Source organism: Pseudorasbora parva, chromosome 24 (genome assembly GCF_024679245.1).
Source record: "Pseudorasbora parva isolate DD20220531a chromosome 24, ASM2467924v1, whole genome shotgun sequence".
Taxonomy (NCBI): Eukaryota; Metazoa; Chordata; class Actinopteri; order Cypriniformes; family Gobionidae; genus Pseudorasbora; species Pseudorasbora parva.
The window spans coordinates 18,244,544-18,260,668 of record NC_090195.1 but is presented as its reverse complement, the minus strand read 5'-3'; the positions used below and the strand labels follow the sequence as shown (position 1 = coordinate 18,260,668).

The window sequence follows — 16,125 nt, the reverse complement described above, 5'->3', positions numbered from 1 at the left end:
ATTCAGCACGGAATGTGGCGGACTGTAATATGTTTAGGATCCTGTGTTTCTATAGGAATAATTAGATGATATTGACCACTGTGCTTTCCCATCACTTCTCTTGTGTTAGAGGAGGACAGTTTAGCTTGTTTTAGCAGGAAGCCACTCAGACAGCAGTGTGTATGTATAAAAGGGAACACAGCCTGTAGTACTGGTGAAATGTTTCATCACTGTCACATACATTGTTATTTCCTGCATGACAGACACTGGACCACAACAGGAATATGTCATGTTGTCATGTGCAGCTATGATTAAAGGAAATTCAATGCTTGTGTCTTGTCTGTTTATGACACCCTGACTAACAACCAGCCATTATGTTGTCCTGGTACTAATTGGTTAAGCTTGTAGGTACCATTTTTGCTTTATTTTCAAGGATAGTAAAGAAAGCAGGAAATGATGGACATGGAAACAGGTAATGTTGTGAACTGGATTCGAACTTACAGCACCCATATGGGCAGCAAAATGACTGTACGTACGCTGACTGGCCGTATCTGATCTTTTCAAGTTATTTCTTGGGATGTTTTCACATTTGGCAGGTTTGGTTTGATTAAAACAAACTCTGGTGCTCAGTTTAAAAAAAAACTGATAGTGTGGTTCATTTGAATAAGTGTGAACATCGTCATTCCTTACCGAACTAGCGGACCAAATAAACACCTTTTCAAGGTCTCGGCCTGCTTTCAAATGAACTCTGATGCGGTTCAACTGAAATATGAATGCAGCACAGATCAATGATATCTAAACTAACCTAAAACAGGATGTGATGTCACAAGAACCTAAAAAGGACAGAATGCTCAATCATTATGGCTGCTGTACACTTGGCGCAGTGTATTAAAAAAGTGTTTTTTGCTACACTGTAAAAAAAAGCGCATAATTTTACAGGTAATAGTCTGTAATTTTTTACAGATTTTCCCAGTTTTTTCATTATACAGTGAAAAAATGCCTGTTGTTTTACAGATATTTGCTGTAATAAAATGTTTGACTATTAAATTTACAGGAATTCCTGGTATTTTGGTATTACATCAAATTTCTGTTTTTTTAAGAGGAAATGTCTGTATTTTTACATAAGTTTTTCTGTAAAAATAGAAAAAAAGGAGATCAATGTATATACAGAAATCAGATTCAATTTTGACTCCGATTCAAATTTGGCGCTGGTTAATTTTCCATTAGTCATACCACAGCAGTTGGTATTTTGGCGGCGGTAATTGTAAAATTACAGTTTTTTTTAGAAATAAAAGGATTCCTCACTGGAGAAGCATTCAGTCTTTCCGCTCGTAAATTCTGCCATGTAAATAACGAATCCATCATGGTGCAAGCACAACTGGCTCTTAAAAGGAAAGGGAGATGGGACTCGGATTGGTTTATTGCTCTTTACACCCAAAACACACCCATGAGGTGTGTACACTAGGTACAGCCCTTTTAGACCATGCGCCGGGCGCGCAGACCATTTTTCCCACCGTTAAACTAGCAAAAGCGGATAACTGCACTTGTGACGTGCGCTTTAGACCATGCGCTTAAATCATTAAAATAGGGCCCGATATGAGCTGTGTTGCCTAATACAGTTCAATAAAGGTGTTATGAAACCGCTGTCTCCTTGCAGAAAGATCTTTGTTTGCATGTGAAATGGAGGAATTCCTGCCACTGTTTTGACTCCTTTACACATTTTCTATGCTCTTTAGTTCTTTGCTAGTACAAATACCATAATAACATACACATAAAGCAAGCACATTTAGCCCAGCACACAGCATTGTTTTGAATGTTCTGTAAGTTCTGTCTTAAAATATATGTAATAAAAGCTGTCCAATTATATACCTTTTATTCTGCATATTTAGGTTTAGTGTTAAAAATGACACTTTTTTTGTGAGAACCCAAAAACAAAACAAAAAACACGAAGACAAACTACAAGTGTGAACCTAGAGATTTAAAGCAAATCAGCTCACATAAAACACCCCTAATGGATGTTTGCACTTTTCTCAAATTAACCGCTGAGTTAGTCATCCACACTAATGTGATTCTTATTTTTTCTTATCATTTGTGTGTCTCTTTTTACTTAGGGGGTGGGATAGTGTTTAAGCACTGCAATGAGCTACTATACAAAATGAAAGCAAACGTATTTGATTTTCCCATCAATAACGTAGAAAAGAAATTATGTGATTTGCAAATATTTAGACTGTAAGCATTTATCATTCACACAAATACTGAATACTAAACAATGTTTCATCAAAAATGCAAAAAAAGTTGTGTATGATGAGTAGGTTTAGGGTTAGTTTAAGAGGATAGAATATACAGTTTGTAAAAACATTATGCCTATGGAATGATATGTGCACCAATATGTACAGTGGGGCAAAAAAGTATTTAGTCAGCCACCAATTGTGCAAGTTCTCCCACTTACAAAGATGAGAGAGGCCTGTAATTTTCATCATAGGTACATTTCAACTATGAGAGAAAAAAAATCCCGAAAAATAACTTGGAAATTATGGTGGAAAATAAGTATTTGGTCACCTACAAAAAAGCAAGATGTCTGGTTCTCACTGACCTGTTACTTCTTCTTTAAGAGGCTCCTTTGTCCTCCTCCCGCCCACATGACTGCTGCATACTGGATGTTTTTCCCTTTTCACACCATTCTTTGTAAACCCTAGAAATGGTTTTGCGTGAAAATCCCAGTAACTGAGCAGATTGTGTAATACTCAGACCGGCCGGTCTGGCACCAACAACCATGTAATGCTCAAAATTGCTTAAATCACCTTTCTTTCCTATTCTGACATTCAGTTTGGAGTTCAGGAGATTGTCTTGACCAGGACCACGCCCCTAAATGCATTGAAGCAATTGGCAATTGATTGGTTGATTAGATACGCAACTGCATTAATGAGAAATTGAAATGGTGTTCCTAATAATCCTTTAGGTGACAGTACAAGACCACTGATAATCTTCTTCGATCTGGGGCTCCATGCAAGTTCTCATCCCATGGGGTCAAGATTATCACAAGAACGGTGAGCAAAACTCCCAGAACCACACGGGGGACATAGTGAATTATCTGCAGAGAGCTGGGAACAAAGTAACAAAGGCTACCATCAGTAATACACTACTCCGCCAGGGACTCAAATTCTGCAGTGCTAGACGTGTCCCCCTGTTAAGCCAGTACATGTCCAGGCCCATCTGAAGTTTGCTAGAGAGCATTTGGATGATCCAGAAGAGGATTGGGAGAATGTCATATGGTCAGATAAAACCAAAATAGAACTTTTTGGTAAAAACTTAACTGGAAGAGAAAGAATCCTGAGTTGCATAATACCTACTGTGAAGCATGGGGTTGAAAACATCATGCTTTGGGGTTGTTTTTCTGCAAAGGAACCAGGATGACTGATCCGTGTAAAGGAAAGCATGAATTGGACCATTTAGATTTTGAGTAAAAACCTCCTTCCATCAGCAAGTGCATTGAAGATGAAACGTGGCTGGGTCTTTCAGAATGACAATGATCCCAAATGCACAACCCAGTCAACAAAGGAGTGGCTTCGTGAGAAGCATTTCAAGGTCCTGCATTGACCTAGCCAGTCTCCAGATCTCAACCCCATAGAAAATCATTGAAAATCTGTGTTGCCCAGCAACAGCCCCAAAACAGAGGAGATCTGCATGGAGAAATGGGCCAAACTACCAACAAACAGTGTGTAAAAACCTTGTGGCGACTTAGAAGACGTTTGTTTACCTCTGTTATTGCCAACAAGGGCTATATAACAAAATATTGAGAATAACCACTGTTTCACACCGCAAGCATGAGCAGTGCAGGAGCTGCACGTCAGCGTAACTACACCGTGACTGCAGCTGCAGAAGCGCGAGAGTATTCACACTGGAAGCGTTAGTGCAGCGTTACAGCAGCGGCTCCCACAATGCTAGAGCCTATCTGTCTGAGTATTACATACTAAACTAAAATATATTTTATTATATTTTCTGGCTAGCTTACTTTACTTTTTATAATACTTTCACCCAAACTGAATAATTAAAACAAGTTTAAATGGGTAAATCTTCTACAGATGATTTTTATTCTTCATTTTCTTTAATGACAGTTATTGTTAAAACACACTGCACGTGCTTCTTGTGTGCATTTTAGGCACTTTTTGTGTGAAATCATATTTATTTTGTCCTTTAAAAGTGTGCTTTCACTTTAATTGAGCGTCAGGAGCGTCAGGAGCGTCAGCAGCGCAGCAAAAATAGGTTCGCAGCCGAAACCCCCGCTTCACTGCTGCTCACGCGACGCTCCTGCTTGACGCTCACGCGCTGCTCCTGCTCCCGGTGTGAATGCACTTATTGATTAACATAGGCGGCGGAAAAAATACGTGCTGCTCACGTGCCGCTCACGCTTGCGGTGTAAAATGGCCGTAACTTTTGTTAATGACCAAATACTTATTTTCCACCATAATTTGCAAATAAATTCTTTAAAAATCAGACAATGTGTTATTTTTTCCCTTCTCATTCTGTCTCTCATATTTGAAGTGTACCTTATGATGAAAATTACAGGCCTCTCTCATCTTTTAAAGTGGGAGTACTTGTACAATTGGTACTGAGTAAATACTTTTTTTGCCCCACTGTAGGTGTATGTGTGTTTGATTGATTGTCTATCAAATAGTACTGGGAATTGTTCACAAGAGAAAATCAGAAGAAAAAAAAGCATCTGTCCTGTAGAAAGCGGTGGCTCCACTCTGTCCAGCATCTACTAACAGGAAACTGCGTGTGCATTCAACAAGACAAGGGGATGTAAAACCTTGTTTCCATACACTACAGACATCTCTCTCTAGAGTCTCCAGACCCATCAACAATCCATTCAGATCTGCAGTGTGTCAGTTATTAAGTCCCTGTGGTCCCTGCTGATGAGAGCAACTTTGGCGTAATCGAGTTTTGCACTGCCCTTCGCGCAGACTGACTCAATTTCCTCTGTACTGTCATAGTGTAGAGAGGCTATCTAAAGGAAAGGAAAGATGGAGGGGTTTTTGATTGACAGGCTATGAAACTGCAGTGGTACAAGTGCTTGGCTTTGACGCGGTGCTGCAAGGTCCGTCCAACCGATCTGCAACCAGATCCTGCTAAACTTGTGTTTTGTTTTGTTTTGTTTTGTTTTGTTTTGTTTTGTTTTGTTTTGTTTTGTTTTGTTTTGTTTTGTTTTGTTTTGTTTTGTTTTGTTTTGTTTTGTTTTGTTTTGTTTTGTTTTGTTTTGTTTTGTTTTGTTTTGTTTTGTTTTGTTTTGTTTTGTTTCTTGAATATGTGCATTAAGTCAGTAATCAGGGTGATTTAAACAGATAGTTTAACCAAACTGAACATTATGTGATATTATCCTCATGTCCTTCTAAAATAATAAAAATAATAAAAATAACAAAAACAATAAACTAAATTACTAAAACTTTAACTGAAATTAAAATTAAAATGTAAAATATTAAAATAAAAACCATAATATCTTATAGATACTTAAACAACACTGGTCCTGTATAACTGTCCATGATTCATAATTCATAAATTACTCACACTTGTTCTAATGCAGTTTGCCACTCTTTTTGTTTCAGACCACAAAAGGAAAAAGTCAAGTCACCTTTATTTTTATAGCGCTTTTTACAAGTCCAATTGTTTCAAAGCAGAAAAGTCCTAACCATGGCCCTTTTTGGACCTTGTTTTTTTGTGTACGTCTGCAGGTTCACGAGATGATTAGAGCTGCAGTTTACTCTGACTCATAATTTTTTTTTTTTTTTTTTTATTCTCTTTTTGGAGTCTGAATGGCATTAAAATCATTTTTAGTAAAAAATTTGAGAACTATATATATATATATATATATATATATATATATATATATATATATATATATATATATATATATATATATATATATATATACACACACATTCGTGTATTCTATATATCACTTACTTACATATATATATAAAATTACACTTTGCTAGTTAAGCTAAGTAAAGTAAGAACTGCCACTATTTATAGAATGTGCTTTTTGTGCAAATATCAGACCACTATCAGAGTTCTTGCTCTTCTGCCCATGAGACTAAAAAGAATCTATCCGCATTGTAAGTTTCTCAGGAGTGCATAGAGTTTTCTACATCGAGTTTTCTGGCTGTATGTGAGCAGTGTGAGGGCCCCTGTGGCGCGTGTTTACTATGTTCACTGATAGTGTAGGCCACTTCAGAGGAGCTGGAGTGCAGCCCCCTGTGCTGATTCGTGGAAGTGAGGTCAAAGGCCAAAGATGAGCATGCAGGAGTCTGGGGAGATGAATGTAATGACCTCAACAGCTGCATTTTCTTTATCTGGCAACACTCTGTGCCAGACACTCTTTTTCTGCAGTATGTCATGTTATGATATTCTCAGTATATAGAATAAAATAACATGAAAATTATACTGAGCTGTAAATAACGAGGGCCACATAAAATACATAAAAATATTTAAAATAATATATGCATGTATTTAATTAGGAATGTATAATAATTAATATGTAATGTTTGTTTTCTTTTTTTATCACTTAAGTCATTTTTGTTGTATGCTTTTCAGAGATTGAAGGGTTACTGCAGCGATTTAGCATATGGCTTTGTATTAGTGGAAACCAGTGGCGGCTACTGGTCTGTCAGAGAGGGGAAGCTCATTTTCGGCCTACATCATAAAATTGTCTATTTATTTAAAAGTAAATTCTGCCCTACGTTCCCTTTGAAGAAAATGGTCTCTGACCCTGTCGTACCAACTAGGAGTCTTTTCAAGTGACTTGACCAGTGTCCTCTCAATGGCCAGCAGAGCTATAAAAAAATATTAAACTCTGTAAAACTGAAACAAGGAATGTGGTGTATAATTGTGTGAAATGTATGATGAAAAATAAGCAATTTCGCCAAGCAAATATCAAAGAAATAGTTTGCAGCAGCTTTTATTTCGACTGAACTTAAGAAATCCGCGATGGGACTGAGCGCGCTTCAGTGATTCCTTATAGTACAGAATCGCTGTCAGTCAAAAGGAGATGCAGACCCTCCAATCATCACGCAGAAGCTCGGAGTCCGGGCCAGCCCACTCTCCATTCACTCCCAGAGACGCTGAGCGTCCGTGGGCGGGACATAATCGCAGCGTTTATCTAATGACCGTCTAGTTTCGAAGCGCTGAAAAAAAACGTTCAAAGCAGCCCCATTGAAGTCAATGGACGCTGGGCTTCAATAGGGAAATGCACTGTGACGCTGCGGGAATGTATGAGAAGGAAATCAAATCAGCCGACCTGCTATATGTAACTTGATTCTGAACGAACTCGTCTTTGAGATGCACGTTTTCTAACGCATTTTTAGTCAATAAAATGTTAATACAGTAGTACATATTTGACCATTAATTTTGTGACATTATAAGGGAAGCCAAGCTTCCCTTGCAGTCTTAAAGAAATCGCCACTGGTGGAAACCCGGTTGTATATTCGAATGATGGAGTGAATGTAATCGGACTCCTGCTGCGTTTGTGCCGTGACTCTTTGTTTGGCTCACTTACATTATATTGAACAGACACTTTCAGTTTTTAATTGTAGTCTTTGTTCTCTAACTGAACTAAATGAACAACAGTAGGGACATTGCAGCGGTGGGCATGTGATCCAGTAATCCAGTAGTGTTGCTTTGGGAGTGGCCTCGTAGGACAGCGAAGAAAGTGCATTCTGGAAGTTGTTGTCTTTCATCCCCATGAGTCAAAAATAAATTTTCGCTGTCTAGAAGGCAACAAATTCAAAAATTATTTCACATTTCTACTACATTAATGACCCAGTTTAAATACAAAGCTTAATGCTAAATCACTGAAGTAACCCTTTGACTTCCAAAGAAATATATAGAATTCATCCATACGAAGGCAAAACAATAATGTAGGAGTTTTAACATTAACATACATATTTTAACCATGGTTTATAGATAAGTGTTTTTTAGAATATCCTTGTTTCATGCTATGACGATCATAAAAGGGTTAGTTCACCCCAAAATGAACATTGTGTCATTAATTACTCGCCCTCATGTCCTTCGTTCAAGAACACACATATTTAAGGAACTTTCCCCAGGAACTAGGAACTTTGGAGTGTTACTCTGTGTGTTTCGACTGCAGGGACCGGGGTCTGTTCTGGGTAAATATTTCCAAACGGCCCTGCTCACGAGGTAGTACTTTTTCAAAGTTCAGGAACTTTCATGCATGCTAATTGGTTTAGCTCACGCAGCATTTTATTTCAACCGGCATTTTTTTCTGTAAAAAAAGTTCCAGGTACAAATTGTTCCAGGTCATTTCGGTGGAAATAAGGCTTAAGATATTTTTATGAAATTGGAGAGCTCTCCAATGACCTGTCCATAGACACGAGAACAGGATCGACCAATGGTGAGCCAGCGTTCTGACATTGCGGTTACAGCGTAGGATACTGGCACAGATGAGAAGTTATAAAGTTGTTATTTTTGTTTGTTTTTGCACACAAAAGGTATTCTTGTTGATTCATTAAATTAAGATTGAACCACTGGAGACACATAGACTACTTTACCTTTCTGGGCCTTGAAAGTGTTCATTAAATTGCTGTGTATGGAGGGGTAAAAAAGCTTCAAAAATTCATCAAAAATATCTTTATTTGTGTTCCGAAGATGAACGAAGGTCTTACAGGTTTGGAATGACACAAGGGTGAGTGATTAATGACAGAATTTCCATTTTTTTGGGTGAACTAATCCTTTAAGCAGAAGAACAAACTTTCACATATAATTAGCCAGGCAAATAAAATAACTGGGCATAAACAACGTTTCTCATTTTATGAAAAAAAGGCAATTGCGATGTTTAAAGATCATACTCATCCCCATCAATCTACATTTGAAATCCTCCCTTCTGAACATAGACTCAAAATTCAATATAGCTAGAAGAAAAATAAAAAATCATTTGTTCCAATGGAATAACTGGATTAACATGTTCATTGTCATCAGGTCCTGACTTTAAATGATGATCTGTTATATACTGTTTTTAATGGCTTATTAATGAAGGTTAGGAAAGTTATTACAAAGTTTTACCAACAAAATCAATCAAACCATATCACACTCCTTTAATCTTTTTCTAATTTTATTTTCAGATTTCCGTGGCAGATGCCCAGCACCCTATGCCCCTGCCCCAGCAGTACTGAGCAGAGTCCCGTGGACCCCCATGGCTCCCCCCGTGGAGGGAACGCCCCTGGCCCGCTGTCTAGTCCTTCTGCACAGCCTGCTGCTGCTGTTGCCCAGAGGAGTGCCCTGCCGGGGGGCCACACGGGCCCCAGAGTCCCTCTGCCACAAAGCTGAACACCCACTCATCTCTCACACAGGTCAGCATTTCTCACACACCACAGCATGAAAGAAAGTTACAGGAGCTCTGTTCTTGATTTGGCATGTTAATTAATGGCCCTTGCTGAGATATGCACCAGTATTGCTTGTTAAGCTGTGATGTATCGTATACTTTTTCCGGTATATATATATATATATATATATATATATATATATATATATATATATATATATATATATATATATATATATATATATATACAAAAACCAAAAACTAGTTTAGAAACACTTTTTGTCAAGAAAAGGGGCTTTATCACAAATAAATGTGGTGTCACCTGACGGAATTAATTTGCTCCCGTTAAAGCACTGTTTCTTTGTAGGTGCATTAAAGCTAATATATTTATATTATTAAATTGTATATTCGATTATTTTATTGCTGTTGGTAAGAATAAGACGTGTTGCCTCTCAAACATCATTCATCTTTATTTTTGTATGATATTTATTTATGATAATTATCATTTATAACATGTAAATGTAAAAGTTAAGAAGAAAAATAATTGCTAACAGTTTCTGAATATTGCTTGATCAAGTATTGATCTAAATAGTATTTATAACAATGTAAACATAAAAATAATTGTATGTGTAAACAATTCAATAATAAAGTTGTGTAGGAAAACATAAATAAAATAAAAAAAGATTAAAAAAGCCTGTTAGATTTTCTCAAATAAAGGTCAAATACACAACATGTTACCTCTGCGTCTGAATAAATACAATTAATGCTGTAAAATCATGATTTTATGGGTAGGATCTGCTACTTGACAAATGTAAAATCTCAAACATGACACTTTTAATAAAATAATTTTATAAATATAGTTTATTAATATGTAATAAAATTTATTTCAAACAAATTAGAACAAAAAAAAGTGGGTTGAAAAGCACTAAACTAATTTTAAAGGAGCCCTAGAATGAAAAATTGAATTAACCTTGCCATGGTGAAATAATGAGAGTTCAGTACATAGACATCACATACTGTGAGTCTCAAACATCATTGCCTCCTACTTCTTATGTAAATCTCGTAAATCAAAAACACCATGGGAAAAAAAGTGCTTCTCAATATAAACCCAACCGTGACGCAAGCATTGGGGACCATTTATATGCACGCCTCCAACATTTGCATCTGTCCAAACATGTTCGTTGTCAGGCGGGAATGGGAGCTACTCATCAAAACAAGCTGCTCGCATGGACACACTTCATGTTCCAGGCTGTTCAGGATACTTTTCTACCCTTCTCACAGATACAAAATGTCAACAGTCATGGTTAATGTTTATAATCCGATACCACAACAGTTTAATTCAAGATCATTCGTTTGTTCGGCCCATTTCAAGCAAGCTTCGCTCAGCGTCTTAAACTGAAGAAAGTGGATAAAGAAGAAAGCGATTTATCCACTTATTGACTGTTTAAACAATTTCTGATTAAATTGAAAGTTTCTTAGAGAGACAGCATTGTCTAGAAAACGCAAGATGCTTAAAGTAACAATAGGAAACACCAAGTACCACACAAAACTAAATAGTGTGTCTAATGACAAAGGTTTATATTACTTTGTATTACAAAATACAACCGGAGATAAATTGCTTAAATCGTTCACTCGATCCTTCTAGCAAACGTCACCTTTCCATCATATAAGTTAAAACGATAGTCATTTGACAAGGCTATTAATTTTGTAAAAATATAAGTTATATATTTATATTTTTGAGAACTGAAGTATGGTGTTTCCTATGATGTGTTTGCCTATTTGTATTTCAGATTAGGCTGCATCACAGTCACTGCGTAACGTTAGCCTACATTGTGACTAACATTATATAAACATGCAATATCGTTGTCGAAAAAAGACAAGTCTAAAATGTAGGCTGAATGTCACTTTACGCAGAACATCTCAAATGGAGATTGATAAAATGCAGCTCACTTGTTTATTGGTGTTTTCAGATCATCTGCTCACGTGAATATGGGTGCTAGATTGGACATGTTTAGGTAAAACACCGGATAGCATATGGGTTTTTTTTAAAGAAAAGCTCTGTTTGGGGGATTTAATTACTGAAATCTGGCAACTGCACAAACGCAAGCTCTTTCTCGCGCGCGAATGATCTGAAAACACCAATAAACAAGTAAGCTGCATTTTATCAATCTCCATTTGAGATATTCTGCTTAAAGTGTCATTAAGTCGGTCTGTGTTCTGTCAGGACGGTCAGGACTCACGAGCTGAACTGCTGTGAGCTGCTGAAATAAGCCATTCAAAACCATGCTCAACATTAATATTCATGACTTCCAAATAAGGCAAAAACAGAGCATTACATCCTAGGGACAATTTATAGGGTTGTAAATGGACCTGTAAAACTGTATCTGGACAATTTGTTGCCTTAAATAAGCCACATACCCTCTATGTAGATATCAGAGAACAATTTAATATATTGTTTCAAATTATTCTAGGGCACCTTTAGATATGTTATATATATATTTATTATATATATTGAAAATCATCACAAAATTATATGATAATGATGTTATGTTAATGGCATGATTATATACTTTCATATTCCATATTGATGCTCCTCCCGACTGGACTATTGGTCTTTTTTTCCAGCTACAATTGAGTTCACACAGGACTTCAGCGCGAGATACAGCTAGCCATCTAAAACACTAGGTAAATTTAAACAATGGCTAAAAGGCTAAACACATCCCGTTGTCATGTAAGGGCCCTGTTCATGTTGGACAGACATTTTAACTGCATTTTGTGTCTGTTAAGAGGCACAAAGACACCCTTTACGTGTATGCCCCCATAACTGCTGTTTTAGCTGAGTGGGATTAACTGGCATTAACTGTAATAGCTCTGTGTTGCAAGCACCAATCCGGTTTGTTTTTTATTTTATTTTTATTTTTTTATATAGAATTTACTCACAAAAGTTAAATGATCAAGATTATCTTAAAAATTCCCCAGAGTTGTCCTTTAATAGTACTTGAATTATTTTTATTTTATTTTTTTTACACGTTAAAAACCTTAAAAAATGAATTGCATGCTTTACCATGCTCATTTTGACAGCCCTAATGTATATATTTTTCAAAAATACCCCCAAAACTGTTCATTTATACATTTTTTTTTTCTTTTTAATATCTTTAAAGGTTAGTTCACCCAAAAATGAAAATTAGCCCTTGATTTACTCACTCTCAAGTCATCCTAGGTGTATATGACATTCTTCTTTCAGACAAATAAAAGTTGAGTTATATTAAAAAAGTCCTGGTTAATCCAAGCTTTAAAATGGCAGGGATTGTTGTTCTGTTTTTGAAGTCCATAAAGTGCATCTGTCCGTCAAATAACGTGCTCTACACAGCTCTGGGAGGTTAATAAAGGCCTTTAAAAGTGATTTGATTCATTTGTGTAAAAAAAAAAAAAAAAAATCCATATTTAAAACTTTATGAAGTAAAGTTTCAGCCGATCACCTTCAGTATTCAGTTTATAAAAGAAAGTGTTGAAAGTGCCTCTGCAGTTCAAAGGCTTACGTGACTAGTTACGCTCATCAGATGTCGAGGACACATCTTGAACTCCGAGAAGGCACTCGGAACTTTTCCACAAACAGCAATCGGCCAGAACTTTAATTCAGAAAGTTTTAAATTTGGATATTTTTCTTACACAAACGCAACGATTTGCTTCAGAAGGCCTTTATTAACCTCCTGGAGCGGTGTGGAGAACATTATTTGATGGACAGATGCATTTTTATGGACTTCAAAACAGAACAACAAGTCCCTGCCATTATAAAGCTTGGATTAGCCAGGGCTTTTTTAATATATTAGTCAATTTGTATTGGTCTGATAGAAGAATGTCATATACACCTAGGATGACTTGAGGGTGAGTAAATCATGGGCTAATTTGCATTTTTGGGTTAACTATCCCTTTAAATTGATTTATTTGAAATGCTCCGCTACATTTGAAAATAGTCCTTGAGACATGCTTTCTGATTGACTACAGCACTAAATCCATTTTCCCTAAACAGTGTGTTTTGAGCCAAATCATAGAGACCTAATTGCATTGACAAACTCAGTCACCTTGCCTCCAGCTTAAAATACAGGGCTCCCTTTCTGGAGAGCATGTATTATAATCAATGTAAATTTAGCAGGTGGATTTCGGTAAGTAATTGTGGTCCTGAATGTCTAAACCAAAGGGGGGTCTGTTGGGGCTAATGGAGCGGAAAGGCAAGGTCATTGTTGATCAGCCCTAACTGTAAGTGAACTCATAGAGAACAAAGTCGTCTGTAAACATGACCTAGTGAGTAGTAACACAAACTAGTAGCAAATTAACCCATTGATTTTGAAGATGTGTCCATGTGCCAGTTCACCATCTGTGTTACAGAATGAGTGTGAGTGTCAATGTCTAACACCCGTCTCACACACACAAACGCTAAAGCACAGACCTTTTAATTAGCACCCCATTCATTAAATATGCACAGTGAATGCAGTGGTAATGACGTTTATACCCAGCAGCGACAGGGAGGTCTGTTTCAGGCACACGCACACACACACACACACACACACACACACACACACACACACACACACACACAGTTCATTCCAAACCCATAATGGTCCGTTGGCACTGTTTGGAAAATGCAATTCTTATGGTAGCTCAAATAATCTCCGTTCTCCCTGTTTGACTGAGCTTTTGAATCAATGCTTTCAGATCACTGAACGAGCCCCAGTCTACACATTTAACAGCCGCCCTGCTGCAAAACAAATACCTGCATGCCAGATTTCACAAACAAAACCCCTTCTTCAGTAAAAACATTTATTCAAAGAGCACTGGGATCTGTGGGCACTGGCTTTTTCTGTTTTTCTCTTATGTATTTGTTGAACTGCTCCACTAAGAGTTCTAAAATAAGCCTTGAACTCCTTATGCCCTTTATGGCCTCAGTTCTCATCCGGAGTTCAGATATGCTGTGCTTTTTGTACAAGCTCTTGTAAGTTGTTATAAATCCATTATATTTAGTGACAACTACAATATAACTCCTGCTTATATATATATATATATATATATATATATATATATATACAGTCTTGTTCAAAATAATAGCAGTACAATGTGACTAACCAGAATAATCAAGGTTTTTAGTATATTTTTTATTGCTACGTGGCAAACAAGTTACCAGCAGGTTCAGTAGATTCTCAGAAAACAAACAAGACCCAGCATTCATGATATGCACGCTCTTAAGGCTGTGCAATTGGGCAATTAGTTGAAAGGGGTGTGTTCAAAAAAATAGCAGTGTCTACCTTTGACTGTACAAACTCAAAACTATTTTGTACAAACATTTTTTTTTCTTTCTGGGATTTAGCAATCCTGTGAATCACTAAACTAATATTTAGTTTTATGACCACAGTTTTTTAAAACTGCTTGACATCTGTGTGGCATGGAGTCAACCAAATTGTGGCACCTCTCAGCTGTTATTCCACTCCATGATTCTTTAACAACATTCCACAATTTATTCACATTTCTTGGTTTTGCTTCAGAAACAGCATTTTTGATATCACCCCACAAGTTCTCAATTGGATTAAGGTCTGGAGATTGGGCTGGCCACTCCATAACATTAATTTTGTTGGTTTGGAACCAAGACTTTGCCCGTTTACTAGTGTGTTTTGGGTCATTGTCTTGTTGAAACAACCGTTTCAAGGGCATGTCCTCTTCAGCATAGGGCAACATGACCTCTTCAAGTATTTTAACATATGCAAACTGATCCATGATCCCTGGTATGCGATAAATAGGCCCAACACCATAGTAGGAGAAACATGCCCATATCATGATGCTTGCACCTCCATGCTTCACTGTCTTCACTGTGTACTGTGGCTTGAATTCAGAGTTTGGGGGTCGTCTCACAAACTGCCTGTGGCCCTTGGACCCAAAAAGAACAATTTTACTCTCATCAGTCCACAAAATGTTCCTCCATTTCTCTTTAGGCCAGTTGATGTGTTCTTTGGCAAATTGTAACCTCTTCTGCACATGCCTTTTTTTTAACAGAGGGACTTTGCGGGGGATTCTTGAAAATAGATTAGCTTCACACAGACGTCTTCTAACTGTCACAGTACTTACAGGTAACTCCAGACTGTCTTTGATCATCCTGGAGGTGATCATTGGCTGAGCCTTTGCCATTCTGGTTATTCTTCTATCCATTTTGATGGTTGTCTTCCGTTTTCTTCCACGTCTCTCTGGTTTTGCTCTCCATTTTAAGGCATTGGAGATCATTTTAGCTGAACAGCCTATAATTTTTTGCACCTCTTTATAGGTTTTCCCCTCTCTAATCAACTTTTTAATCAAAGTACGCTGTTCTTCTGAACAATGTCTTGAACGACCCATTTTCCTCAGCTCTCAAATGCATGTTCAACAAGTGTTGGCTTCATCCTTAAATAGGGGCCACCTGATTCACACCTGTTTCTTCACAAAATTGATGACCTCAGTGATTGAATGCCACACTGCTATTTTTTTGAACAAACCCCTTTCAACTAATTCAACTAATTGCCCAATTGCACAGCCTTAAGAGCGTGCATATCATGAATGCTGGGTCTCATTTGTTTTCTGAGAATCTACTGAACCTACTGGTAACTTGTTTGCCACGTAGCAATAAAAAAATATACGAAAAACCTTGATTATTCTGGTTAGTCACATTGTACTGCTATTATTTTGAACAAGACTGTATATATATATATATATATATATATATATATATATATATATATATATATATATATATATATATATATATATATATATATATATATATATATATA

At 36.9% G+C, this 16,125-nt stretch overlaps 1 protein-coding gene across 2 annotated transcripts in view; it reads left to right on the top strand.

Moving 5' to 3' along the window:
• sema5a (sema domain, seven thrombospondin repeats (type 1 and type 1-like), transmembrane domain (TM) and short cytoplasmic domain, (semaphorin) 5A) overlaps positions 1-16,125 on the top strand; it is a 203,029-nt gene that overhangs the window by 60,788 nt on the left and 126,116 nt on the right. For both annotated transcript variants that reach the window (XR_010901397.1, XM_067434775.1), the window contains exon 2: positions 9,117-9,344. Coding sequence is in view for 1 of the 2 variants with exons in the window: in XM_067434775.1 (XP_067290876.1) it covers positions 9,188-9,344 (157 nt within the window). In the remaining variant the exon portion in view is untranslated. The remainder of the gene's footprint in view (positions 1-9,116; positions 9,345-16,125) is intronic.